The 14,220-nt window shown below is 43.4% G+C and overlaps 2 protein-coding genes across 2 annotated transcripts; both read right to left on the bottom strand.

Moving 5' to 3' along the window:
* Positions 1 to 347: 347 nt before the first annotated feature.
* On the bottom strand, positions 348 to 5,104 carry LOC124016036. Its single transcript, XM_046331555.1, has 4 exons — positions 3,947 to 5,104; positions 2,609 to 3,480; positions 2,135 to 2,498; positions 348 to 1,993 (listed from the first exon to the last, which is right to left on the bottom strand). The coding sequence occupies exons 1-4, from the start codon at positions 4,014 to 4,016 to the stop codon at positions 1,989 to 1,991; spliced, it is 1,311 nt and encodes a 436-aa protein (XP_046187511.1). The 5' UTR covers positions 4,017 to 5,104; the 3' UTR covers positions 348 to 1,988.
* A 245-nt stretch (positions 5,105 to 5,349) lies between these two features.
* On the bottom strand, positions 5,350 to 14,107 carry LOC124016286 (stromal membrane-associated protein 1-like). Its single transcript, XM_046331834.1, has 10 exons — positions 13,827 to 14,107; positions 13,185 to 13,318; positions 12,853 to 12,938; positions 12,629 to 12,704; positions 12,135 to 12,203; positions 11,055 to 11,130; positions 10,499 to 10,626; positions 9,973 to 10,198; positions 6,543 to 6,904; positions 5,350 to 6,263 (listed from the first exon to the last, which is right to left on the bottom strand). Exons 1-10 carry the CDS (start codon positions 13,942 to 13,944, stop codon positions 6,129 to 6,131), a joined length of 1,410 nt encoding a protein of 469 aa, XP_046187790.1. The 5' UTR covers positions 13,945 to 14,107; the 3' UTR covers positions 5,350 to 6,128.
* Positions 14,108 to 14,220: the final 113 nt, after the last annotated feature.

Genomic DNA, 14,220 nt, shown 5'->3' with positions numbered 1-14,220 from the left:
CACACACACACACACACACACACACACACACACACACACACACACACACACACACACACACACACACACACACACACACACACACACACACACACACACACACGCACGCACACACACACACACACACACACGCACACACTGCCTGCAAATATAAACCACAATAGTGCGCGTTCCTGTCGTTATAGCTCCAACATTAATTGACCGTTAAGGCTTCTGTGAAATATTGATCCACAGGAAAGGGTCAACTGGGTTTTGTCTGAGAGTTCAACGTCCTGGACTTAACGACGTTCAGTTTGATTCCTGAAAGTTGCGTCAGAGATGCAAATGACAATCACTCTTACCAGCTATATTTCAAACCATTTTCAACATAACATATAGCTGGATGAACATACAGTGTGTATCGGTATAGTCGAATGACATATTTGATTGTTAATCAAAAAGGATCAGTACAATGGACATCCTGCAATGCGTTTCTCAGTCACGATGAAGGAAAAACATTTCAGCACCACGGACAGAGACATTTACGCACAACTCATAAGTATCATAATTGCAACAGTTTTATATCAGCTAATGCTTGTTTTTACTATCTATCCATTCACTTCATTGTCGAGCCCTTGTCTTTTGAAATATATTAAACAAAAATGCACATAAACATAAAATGCACATACAATTTACATAAACGTCAATGAACTGAAGTCAAAACCCCTACGCAAAACCACTAATTATTTGTAGCTCAAGTTGTTGCTGTCGAGTATCAGTTCTAATGGTCGGCTATTCATCCGTTTGTATTGAAACCCAGACCCAAACACTGGCATCGGTTCCTTTCCAATGACGTAATGTTACGGGTCTCGAGTCGGAGTCCATCCACCAGATGGCAATGCTACCGACCGAGTTCGTTCGATTACGTCACCGAGGAAGTGACTGTACTGTATTGACGTCAACTATCAGTGGTGCAGAATTCTGTCATAATTTAGGTCGTGACTACTACCAGTCTGAACTGGGTATTTTTAGCCTCTTGCTGTAACCTAAATCATGGAGATGGCTATTGGTTTCAGATTTCATTCTCATAACATTGTTTTGTGGAAGAGCCCTCAGAAATTGAATGCAATGGTGCATTTAATTGAGAACAGGGTTGGTGTTTGTTGGTGGTGGTTTGAAAAGTGAGGGAAAACAAAACTATAGCCTTGTCATATCATCTGTTATATATATTCATCTGGCAATAGCTCACAAAGAACAAACTGAAAACACACTTGCATTACATGGACACCTTGGCTACATTAAGCCTGTGGTTAAACTCCTACACACATGGGTTATTACATGATGCATCAATGTGGTGGAATAGATTTCAATACCATGAGTCAGTCATGTCTAAGGAGACAACTACATTGTAAACCTCATAACAGAATCATAACCTAGGCTACAATCGTATGATGGAAATCCTCAGTAGCCAGAGACAATCCATGTCCAATTATCATACTTATTCACCGGTATAAATCTCCCACAGGAATAACTAATATGGGAATATCCCCATATCAAACAGCTGATAAAAGCATCATTATGAGGGGAACCATTATAATTGTGCTTACTACTCCATCTTGAGGCCCTGAGCGAGAATGCCTGTTATTCTCCAGGAAAATGTGGATATAACTGATCTCATTAGCAACAACGTCTTTGCCTCGGTTGTCTCAATTTGAAGTTAACCAGTGATTTATTGACAAGTAGTTGAACTACGAAACCCCTTCCCTTTTCAATGACAGTGATCCCAATGGAAGACAAAGCACAGTCAAATGCAATGACAAAAGGTTTACTGAAGATAAAACAGGTGGGGTGGGGTGGGGGAAAGGGATTTGGGGATGAAGACAAAGTGGGATAAAACATAGGAACACCATTGTGGGTGCCTGCATCAGTGATCTCCCTGTGTGGTGTTGTGGTGGCAGGTGAGGCTGCTCACATGCTTGTTGATTTCGTCCTCTTTCTTGGAAGCCACTTTAGCCTGAAAAAAAAAAAAAAAAGGTAGAAAATCTAGAAAACCTATTTCTCACAGACAGGCCATTAACACTGGATATCAGTATCAAAATAGTTGATAAATGATTATATTAAGTACAAAATAGACTAAGAGTATATTTGTTCGTACTTAGAGGCTTCTTGTTCTTCCCCCTGAGAGCTCTCCAGACAAATGAGAATAATCTACACCTCTTCTTCTTCTTGGCAGCCACAGTTGAGATGTCGTTGACATCGGTAGTAGAAGTAGATATTTTCTCGGCAGATTGCTCCAGGCTTGTAGGACTAGCATCAACTTCATGTAAAGCAACAAGGCAACTCTTGGTTGAAACCATAGAAATAGTGATGGTAAGTCTACTTCTCTTGGTTGAGACATCACCCACGTGGATCTCAGGTTGGTTGGAGTCTCTCAGTGTGGAGTCATTATCCTGAGACACTAGGCCTGCAGCAGACTGGATCAGGTCATTTTCCACGATGGAAACACTGGTGGACAGAACCTGAGAAACACTGGTGGATTTTCCACATGGAAACACTGGTGGAGACACACTAGGCCTGCAGCAGACTGGATCAGGTCATTTTCCACGATGGAAACACTGGTGGACAGAACCTGAGACACTAGGCCTGCAGCAGACTGGATCAGGTCATTCTCCACAATGACAACACTGGTGGACAGAACCTGAGACACTAGGCCTGCAGCAGACTGGATCAGGTCGTTCTCCACGATGGCAACACTGGTGGACAGAACCTGAGACACTAGGCCTGCAGCAGACTGGATCAGGTTGTCTTCCTCGATGGCAACACTGGTGGACAGAACCTGAGACACTAGGCCTGCAGCAGACTGGATCAGGTCATTCTCCACGATGGCAACACTGGTGGACAGAACCTGAGACACTAGGCCTGCAGCAGACTGGATCAGGTCATTCTCCAAGATGGCAACACTGGTGGACAGAACCTGAGACACTAGGCCTGCAGCAGACTGGATCAGGTCATTCTCCATGATGGCAACACTGGTGGACAGAACCTGAGACACTAGGCCTGCAGCAGACTGGATCCGGTCATTTTCCACGATGGCAACACTGGTGGACAGAACCTGAGACACTAGGCCTGCAGCAGACTGGATCAGGTCATTCTCCACGATGGCAACACTGGTGGACCGAACCTGAGACACTAGGCCTGCAGCAGACTGGATCAGGTTGTCTTCCTCGATGGAAACACTGCTGGACAGAACCTGAGGAGTCTGCAGGAGTGTCAGTGGCTCCCACTCATCCAGGAAGAGGCTCTCGGCAGAAGGGAAGCTTCTTCCTTTCAGAGCTGGGGGAATGTAGGGGGTGTACCCAACAGTCCAGAGCAGAGAGCTGTCGATGGCATTCGCATAGTGGTACTTGTCGCCAAGTACCTTTACAAAGCTCAGATGGATGTTCTGACTCTCTGACTCTGGACCTTCAAGGGTGTTGAGTTGGGTCACCATTGAGATCCACCCTGAAAGAAACACCAACACAGCACAGGGTCAACAAAATAGATTTTTTGCATTTTAAGGAAGGGATATTCTCCTTTTCACTCATGGCAAATAATGTGTGCCTTCCAATAATATCTCCAATTTCCTTAAAGTGTGCCCTCATTCACTACTTCCCAGACATCTTAAAACGTTTGATTGGTGGTAGCATGGGCTAGTGGCATTTTCAACCAGATTTATTATACCAGTCATTTCCCTTCAATTCAGTGAAGTGAACAAGTGCGCACTTTGGGAGGATGGAGAGATAATTGGGACATTACGTAACATAATTTACATGTTTAAATATTCATTTTGCATAGTTACCATTCTTGGTAACTAACAACAAAAGCCTATACAGCCATCTTCTCCTATGTTGTATTATATTTCCTTTTCATAAGAATTAAATCAATTAATATTTGAGTTTTAAGACTGAAATAATTGAATTGTTCTTACCTGAGTTAACGTCGTTGTCCTTAAAATAACAATGTCCGTCTTGAGGGAGAAATAATGAAAAGCTCGCCATAATGCTGTCTCTCTCGCTAATGCTGTATCTCTCGTTGTTTGTCGATCAAGAACTGACGATTTGTTGAGAGTTCTGGACATATCTCTTGGGTTCTGGAGTTCCATGTGAAGCGTTGGCATTGTGACCCTCCCGGTCGCATAGAAATGGGATTCTTTATGTCCCATATCTGCAGAATGCCATTAAGCAAGGTTTAGAATGGATTTCGGTAACACTTTATTTGGATAGTCCCAAGAAGATGGTTTGTAGATGTTCAATAACGGTCAACATTTCAACTAACTACCGCTATCCAATAACCCATGCCCTTATCCTAACCCTAGCCCTAAACGTAACCCTTACACGAATTCTAAGCGAACCATAACCTTAGCAAGCAGTTATTATCAACAGATCGTTGGTCGAAAGTATGCCTGGCTGTAAATCATTTATTTGGAACTAAACAAATAAAGTGTGACCTGGAACTCTATTTCTGTTTAATAATAGTACATTTATTTTAGATAGCGCTTTTCATTAAAGATCATCTCAAATACTATTTAAAAACAAGACAAATGTAGCTGGTCTTGACTTCGGGTACGATCTTCCACAGCTGACTGTGTTAAGGCAGTTCAGAAAGGTAGTAGTAGCGGGGGGAGCTTCGATGGTACAGGGAGGGAGAAGCGTCAGTCGGAAAGGCGGGCCCGGAGCTCTTCATCGGGCACCTTCGCCGTATCCTCCTCCTTCTCATGGTGGTAATCAACAACCGAAGGTGTGGCCATTACCAAAATGTTACGACGTCGTCCTCAAATACTTGTAATTGATTGCAGAATATCGAGTAAGCTAGGGTCAACACCCTCACTGTTTATGCACTCAAAAGAGATCATGCTAAAAACCACGTCCCGCGTATTTCCTCGCTTGGGAATTCGTTGTTTCTTCCGAGCTCTCCAGTTCAGTGCATCTTCATTCAGTTAAACGTTTTTTTAGCCAATTTTAGTACAATTAGTAATTTTATTTTTTACCATGTTGCACCATCAACCAAATTCGATTAAATATTTAGCCTACTTAAAAGGGAGCTTTTGGCTCTCCGTGTCTGTATTCCCTCTTATGTGATACTGTAGTGGTGTATTTAACCTGCCAGCTCTGCAAAGGATGGTTAAAGAATGATACCACCCTGACATTTGCATGTGTAGCCTACCCCGGAAAAATAAATACAATAATAAATACATGGGGGAGTAGACATGTTTTAAATGCAAACTTCTGTCCCTTCTTAGGTGTTCTGGTAGAAGTGACATTGATTGTTGTTAATGGCAAAATCTAGAACTCAGAAGTCGAGAATCTAGAACACACAAGACACATTGGTTTATCATACTTTATTTTGTAGGGGAACCACATGTCGTTTAAAATGTTATACAGAGCTGTACATAGGAGAGCAGTATTCACAGAAATTATAGCCATGTCTTCTCCCAAAGTTGAAATACTATTCTTTAATTCTCTATAATAATTTTTATAATGATACAATACAAGCTTGTGTAACTGGTCCTGCAGCTTTTTCGATATGTTGTCGATGATGTCTTTGTTGTTGTATTTGTTTACGTTGTTGTGGTTGTCGGTTTTTTTTCCCTCCAAAAAAAGGAAAATGAAAAGAGTTAATGATATCCACAACATGTAACAGGCACTGACTGCCAGCCTGCGTGTGATGGTGTATGAGCACTCCCAATTTACTCACAAAAGAGAGAGACGGAAAGAGAGCGCGATGGATAGAAAGTGACAGAAAGAGAGAGATGTGCCCCGTTTGAATACTTGCAGAAATGCTTCCTTCCTTCCTTGAAGTAATCACTGATCTGATTGGGTCGGTCAGACTAATAAGACGGTCAACCTTGCTTTCACCTGTCCAATCACCAATGGATCTGTGATTACCTGAAGGAAACAAGGAAACAAGGCTGCATCGCTTCAGTATGCGAACAGCCAGATAAGCTCGATGTTGGAGAGTGGTCAGTATCAATTGGAGAATGGGCATCAGTTCATACTGAGGTTTCTGGGGGGGGGGGGGGGGGGGTTGGATGTTGGATTTCGGACCCCCTGGTTGCAATCTCCTCTGCCCTGACCCCCAATCCCTAACCTTTGACCTCCAGGGGTGGGGGGTCACTTCCAGAGCTGGTTGCTGAGGGTCTGACCGGAGGGTGCCGCGGCCCAGCCTCCCATGGTGGAGGCAGGCTGACCGAAGGCCATGGCCCCCCCGGCACCGTTCAGACTCATCCCTGACATCTGCTGGTTCATCTGGGGAAGACAGTAGGAGAGATGAATAGTAAGGTGTCAGGGAAACACAATATTGTCTAATACTAAAACAAACCCAAGCCCTGACCACAATGCATTTATATAGATCTGAGAACATTTGATAGTTAGGTAATGTTACCATATTGCCATACCTAAGTTACCTCACGAAGACACTTGATATTGTATTCTTATAAAACCATCTTATACTTCAAATGCGAAGTTTACTCCAAGGGGAAAATCTCCAATATGCCAAATAACATGACATCAAAAGAACTAACATACCGGTCCCATGTTCCAGTGGCCCTGCTGCCCAGGCTGGACGGCATACATCCCCTGCATGCCCTGAGCGGGCACCATACCCGCGGGTATCCCCCCCTGTGGTACCCCCATCATCCTCGGAGCCATGCCAACCATCCCGGCCGCGGGCGCTTGTCCCATGAAACCATTGGGCATCGTCATGCCAACCATCATGCCTGTGTTGGGTCCCATCATGGCAGCTCCATTCTGAGCCATCATGGCACCCATGACGGTGGTGGGGGGCATGCCTGTGCCCATGCCAGGGAAGGCCTGGTAGCCAGCAGGGACCTGCTGCTGGGGGATGCCTACTGGAAACTGCATCTGGGTGGGGTTCATGTATATACCAGCTGGAAGGGAGAAGTACAGGAGAAATACTGAGAACAGTGAGTTTCTTTCAAAATATAATTTTCTGTTAACATTTGACTGCTTGCCATAGATATACCATAATTGCTGGACTATTAAGCGCACCTGAATATAAACCGCACCCACTGAATTATTAAAAAATATGTATTTTGTACATAAATAAGCCGCACATGTCTATAAGCCGCAGGTGCCTACCGGTACATTGAAACAAATTAACTTTACACATCCTTTAAACGAAACACGGCTTGTAACAAAAATTAAACAGTGGCCTACCAAGAAAGTCATTGGTCACTATCTTCCTCCTCCTGTGCACTGAAACCACTGAAGTCATCTCCTCCGGTGTCGGAGATGAATAGCCTCAGAATTGCTTCATCCGATGTTGGATCGTTTTCATTGTCGCTCTCGTCACTTTCATCCGGAGGCAAATACCCCGCTGAGCTCATGCTGCCCCTTCAACACGCAGCAGTCCAGCCTTTCGAAACCCGTTGATGATAGTGGATTTTTTGACAATGCTCCACGCTGTCAGGACCCACTGGCAGACTTGACCATAAGTTGCTCTTCGCCTGTGGCCCGTTTTAGTGAAGGATTTCTCCCCACTTGTCATCCAAGCCTCCCACTGAACACGGAGCGCCACCTTAAATGCACGATTTACACTGATGTTGAGTGGCTGCAAATACTTTGGGCCATCTGCTTTTCTTCCCTCTGAAAGCCTTTGTTGTCTTTTTGCACTGAGTCAGTTCCTCACGCTGCTTTCCAACGTCTTATCATCGACTCGTTAAGGCCAAGCTCCCGTGCAGCAGCTCTATTTCCTTTTCCAACAGCCAGATCGATCGCCTTCAACTTGAAAGCTGCATCATATGCGTTTCTCCGTGTCTTTGCCATGATGAGGGTGACAAAATTACTACCATAATCAGAATGATGGGAAGTTTGAGCGCTCTCGATTTACGTCACATTATGTGACGGTGCTCAGTTTTTTGGCGGCATGAATCTTGTGAAAGCGGGAAAAATCCATAAATTAGCCGCGTCATTGTATAAACCGCAAGGTTCAAAGCGTGGGAATAAAGTAGCGGCTTATAGTCCGGAAATTACGGTACTAAAGTGACTGAACAACTTGCTTGGTGACTTGTTACTTTAGAAGTGTTTGGTATTTAACAGCATGCATTTATATAGCCCAGAGCCAGTTGAAGACCATTGACCAACCTCTGTTATTGCTTGGTGTGTGTGTGTGTGTGTGTGTGTGTGTGCACTTGTGTGTCAGGACTCTCCTGGTCAAGGATCAAAGGTCTCAGACCACAGGAGAGGAGAGCGGGGCTGGGCCAGTTATGACACCTCACGCCAATCGTAAATCTTATGCAGCAGAGAACCCTCCCCTGCTCTTCAGCACCAACCAAAGCAATGCATTTGTTCTCTAGAATATTTTTGCCGCTAAAACTATAACACCCCAAAAAATGAATATTGGAACAATATTTCTAAGATAGCAATGTTAAGAATGGTCAGTGGGGATCTAAAAAATAATCATGTCATATTGCTTTTCATTTTGTGATGTTTTTAAAAACTGTATCAGCCAAATACTGTACCTTAGGAAGGAAACCCTCCTTCGGCTGTTAAGTTTCCATCCAATATGATGTTAATACAATATGATGAACAATTAAACTATTTTTGTTAAGATATGAATGTGATTTTGGTTTTCATGTCCGTTGCACATTGATTAAGCCACACTCCGAATGAGGTCAGACAAATGTGTCAGTGTGATGGAAATGCCCTTTCCGACCAGAGTGATTAAAAGGACTCGCTAAGAATTAACATATTCAGACCAGCAGATGTGAAGCGTGAGCTAAACATTACAAATGGCTGGAAACTCAAACTCAACAAGAGATGAAGATAAACTCACTAGACCAAAACATTGACAGTCTGCAGCTGTGCATGTAAAGGGATCTAGATCTGACTATCTACCCGAGAAAGGAAGGAGAGGATCCCATCTCAGACGGTAATTGGGCATCTGAAGAACAGTTCAGAAGAAACACTTCACTCCAAGCCAGGACAACTTAGAAGGATATTGTAACCTCTGGTGGACAATCAGAGCCTTACACCCATCGAGCTATTCCCCATAGAGGATCGATTGGTTTCAACAGAGAGACAAACAAACAAAGACATCTAACGTACATGTCAATACATTGCATTTCTTACCCAAACGGGCAGCAGTTCATGCACAAGGTATAGGATTCATGTGAGAACAGTCCTAGAATGTAGCCACAATAAATGTCCTTTTCTCTATCCCTCTTTCCCCACCCCCTCTCCATTGTGTAAAAAGCCATCATATTTTGTCAGTCCACTAGAGACTTGTCTCATGTAAATCTGTATTCTGTGTTATTATTTAGCTAGTTAGTAAATAAAAATTGAAATCAATTTGTGTAGAACTGAATAATCAGAAAAGGCTGGGGATCTTGCAGATTCAAGAAGTCTGCAATGTTCAGAATGAGACTGATATGAGGTAATGATTAATAAATGACTTATCAATATATCTTATATATTTCTTCTAGAGTTTAATTGGGAAGATGGTAACTCATTAGACAACTTCTTCCGTGGTGCCCCAAATTCCTTATGAGCTAATTGTTACATGGTTAATTTAATCGAGTAACAACAATAAATAACATTCATCACATTAATCAAAGTCACATCACGATGTGCACACATGCCCACACTTATGTATGACAAGGCTCTACAGTGCAACCATTTTACATGCGTATGCGCCAAAATATTTTGTTGTACGACCTGGAATTTTTATTTAGGAGCACAAGTGCTGATGATAATGGTTGAAATTATAACTTCACTGTACTGCAGCCCTGGAGTGCCATGGTGAATACACTGAGTGCAGATTCATAACCGTCATTCTTGCACCATTATTACAAAGAAAACGTCTTGTTACCTCAAATATTTGTCATTGTGCTCCCGAGTGCTCCTCCACATGCTCCTTGTAAAAAAGGTCAGTGTAGAGCCCTGCATGAGTGTACATAGTGTGCATGTGTAGGCTTGTGTCTGTATATCTCCTTACCAGGCGGGGCCTGCTGGTGCTGGGGCATCTGAGGCATACTGGTGTTCCCATACAGGGACAAGATGGAATCCTTGGAGAGGGGTTTCTTGGCCCCGGTGTCCTCCCCCTTAATGCCCCCTCCACCACCAGTCTCACTGAACAGGTCCAGGTTTCCCTGGGCAGAGCCAGAGGATGGGGTTGCTGCTGGGGGTTGTGTTGGGGTGCTGGCTGGGGTACTGGAGCCTGCCTGGAAGAAGGAAGCGAAAACTGTAAGAACGACGTAAGAAAAGTCGCTAACACTATTCAGTGTGTTGAGTCTCTTGCTCTTCAAACGTCTCTCACGCTAGCATGCATTGGCCTGCATGGATGTGTGTGAGACAAATTACTCACTGCATTGAGAGCACAATGCTCTGGGCCATCGTTCAGATGTAGATGTACAGGTAATATATGTGCATGTACATATTGAAGTTCAGTATGCGTCTTTAAGTTTGTGGAGCTGGGTGTCCGTAGGGACCAGGGAAGTGGTGAGGTCATCAGATTGTGTTACCTGAGAGAACTGAGCAGCAGCATTAGATGAGGGGAGGGGGTTGGACACCATGGGGCCAAAGATATCCAAGTCGTGACTTGCTGTGCTAGCAGCACTACCGTTGTTAGCAGGGGCAGGTGTTGGTGCATCTAGAGAGATGGGAGAGACAGAGAGCAACAGAGAGGGTTAAAAACAGATGTGTAAAACAGGTTATACAGGGGAGAAAAAAAACATACTTAAGATGAATGTGTGTATTGTTCAAGACTCAGCATTTCTGAATAACTGACTGGTTTAGTACAGTTGACATTTGAGTCATTTAGCAGACGCTCTTATCCAGAGCGACATACAGGAGCAATTAGGGTTAAGTGCCTTGCTCAAGGGCACAGCGACAAATTTCACCTAGTTAGCTCTTAACTGCTAGGCTTCCACCCAGGGTCGTATCCGTCAAGGCAAAGCAGGGTCATATTCAATAGGCACAAAACGAAAGAAAACAGGCTGAAACCAGGAAGGACTATCTGAACTTGTCCAATAAGAAACTCTCATTTTCATTTTGGAAAACTGACTGGTTTAATCTTACCAAGGCCAAGTAGGTTGACGGGAGGTTCTGCTGTCTTCACAGGACTGGCTTTGGGGGCATGGCGGGTCTCTTCACTCTTCAGGGGTTGAGTCCAAGAGAAAAGGCAAAATGATTGTGAAAAAATAATATGTAGTCTTGGAAGTAATAATGAAGTTGATGTGTTAAGCGTCTTCCAGACTAATGGCTAAATATGCAGGGCTTCGGTTGAGCATAGATTCAGTTCATAATGAAAGCAAAGATCCTGATGAGGTATACTTCAGATAAGACAAGCAAGGGATATTTGAAACCCTCAGCAGTCAGGCCCTCTTAGAGGTCAAAGGTTAGGTGCATCCTCAGCATTGGGTTACTTAACCACATTCAATGCTTTGTCTAGGAAGCAACATGCCGGGAGCTCGCCGCCCAGCATTCTAACCCTAAACCCAAAGATGGTCTATTTTTCACCAATGTATCAACACGTCAAAGTAACTACACAGTGAGACGCACCACAACAAATCAGTTTGCTGGACATGGTGACCATAAACATTCGTAAATTGATAATTAGTTGTATTAAGTACTGGTATAATTCCAGACCTGTTAACTAATGTTTTTTCATACAGTTTGCCATACTAGACTGTTAAAGGACAATTCCACCACTTTTCAACCTCATTCATTATCTCCAGCACAATACCAGTATCAACATTTGAAAACCATGCATTTCTTCTTTTAGTAGAAAATAAATCATGAAGCTCAAAAGTAATAATACAGGGAAACAATTTGATCTTTTTAACCACAGATCATAAAACGTGCCGTTTTCACATATGTAGACAATGGTATGTTGCTGAAAAATGAATAGGGTTTTGAAAAGCGGTGGAATTACCCTTTAAGTCTGCTCCCATTAAACCACTAAAACCTGACCGCTATAGCATGGAGTGTCATGATGAGTGGAATTGTTGTAAACAAAATAAACATAATTCTGACTGCAAAGCTCAAAAGAGACAAACAGGGTGTACAGTGTGATTGACGAAAAAGGAATATGGGTTGGGTTGAGACAGAAATCTTATATAAGGAATCTATAGATGTATCCATTCAAAACCACCGTACTTTGGCATTGTATGACAGCTTGGTTCCTCTATCAGTTTCCTTCTCTCGCTTGCTCTCCTTGTCTTTTGGCTGTAGAGGAACATCATAAGAGGAAATTAGAAGAATCAATGGGAGGAAGAGAGATAAAGGCCTAATCTCATTTGAATAATGTTCCAAATTGTTAGGCCATTTAACACAATAAAACAGTACCACAAACACCTGTGGAAATACATGCTAGCAGATAGCCTGTCATTGCGCTAATGCTAGTTAGCATTAGCTAGTGAAACTACCTCTAACTTCCTTCATACTGGACCCAGAGACATACAAATGTTATGCAAGAGTTCATCTGACTTTAGGGAAGTACATAATGGGCCTCATTGCCATAACTCCAAAGTATCCCTTTAACCTAACACATAACAAGCCACACTTTGGAGAGTCTACATACAAATAAGACAACACATTCTAGTACTATCCGCAAACCAGCTTGAGTGTGGTGTCAGAGGTGAGATACATACGCTGTGTCCATTGGTCACATTTTTGCTGTAGTATTTCTTCTTCTCATACTTGTCCCTGATGAAGAACTCCACTGCTCTGGGGTCAGGGGTTAAAGGAAAAAAATGTAGCAATATTATAAAGGGGCAAGTACGTGTGTTACGGGAAGCTTTTTGGGAACCGCGGTGTGTGTGAGAGAGTGAGTGCGAGAGAGACTGTGCGTGTGTGTGTGTAGTTGTAAGGATACTGGTCTGTCTGAGGCCTTCTGTAGTTGTCTGGAAGGTTGGCCTCATAAAGCTGCCTGGACTTGGAGTTGCCCATATCTACTATGCTCTGTTAGAGAAGAGGAGGAGAGATGAAGAGAGAGTGGGGGAAAGAGAGAAAGAGAACAGAGATAAAGGGAGGTGGAGGGTGGATAGTCAAACAGCAGGGGGGACATGATAAGTATGGGTTAAAAAGTCAACTTTGTATTCAGCCAGTAGGATATACAAGAAAGAGGTGTCTGTGTCAATAAATATAGGTCAATACATGACATTTCTAATTTATGAATATTATAAATCCTGGACATTGACCAATTACCTGTATTTGTGCTGCTGTCCATTGGTCCAGGTTGACAGATTTGACCCGTGATATGTGAACCCCAAGGTTCCTGTGGATACCAGCACATCGGATACAGATAAACACTCCCAGGTTCCATGATGCCCACCTTGGACCTGGCAGGCAGAGACGGGGTCGTACTCATTAGTGCACCGGTTTCAGTCTGTTCTCTTCCGTTAGGTGTCTAATAAACACAGCCCAGGTAACGGAAGATTCACTTATCAAAACCTGTCTGTACCGGTGGTGCAGGTGTCACAATAGGACTTCCGATTGGCAGGTCTTCCCTGTGCATTCTTTTAGAGTGACATGTTTTGACATTTAGGGATAGTTTCCCAGTGGTGACTTCCATGGTGCAGGGGTGTCGAAACTTGCATTTACTTGTATGACTGAAGTTTGGTTCAAGGTGTGGTGGGAGACAAAATGCTACCTAGCATAGCTAAGCTAGCCTAGTAGCTACCAGATAAATGCTAAAGAGGAAGGAAGGTGTCAGCAGACTAGCTGCTACTTACAGTTAGCATAGTCAGCTAACAACTCAGTCGGAGTCTGGCTAGACGAATAACTGAAACGGTTATATAAGATCAAATGACACAATTTAACGAGGTTGACATTGTTTTATATAGTTACCTTTCGCCTCACAATCGGCGCAGTATTTGTTGTCGTCCTCTCTCAGCATTTTGGACAGAATGGCCTGATGCTGCTCGTTGAGTTTCAGGGCCTTCTCTCTCTCTGATCGAGTTGTCATCTTTGCTGATGTTCTGTTTGTTCTTTCAATAAAACTGTTCTCTACCGTGAATGTTCGTGAATTTGTTTTACGTTATGATTTAAGACCATAATCAGACAAATGAACGCCTACGAGAGAAGTGTAAAAACACCCGGAACCGAAATTTGTTCTCCGCCCACAAGAATGCACGAACTCGCGGGAGGCGGGTGAACATACCTAAACGGCTCTCGGGATTGGATGATGGAATGACGTGGCCTGCTGACGCATGTCAGGGTTTCTTGACAATTAAAAAAAAGA

Source organism: Oncorhynchus gorbuscha, linkage group LG26 (genome assembly GCF_021184085.1).
Source record: "Oncorhynchus gorbuscha isolate QuinsamMale2020 ecotype Even-year linkage group LG26, OgorEven_v1.0, whole genome shotgun sequence".
NCBI lineage: Eukaryota > Metazoa > Chordata > Actinopteri > Salmoniformes > Salmonidae > Oncorhynchus > Oncorhynchus gorbuscha.
The sequence above is the reverse complement of the archived record's forward strand: the minus strand, read 5'-3'. Positions and strand labels throughout refer to the sequence as shown.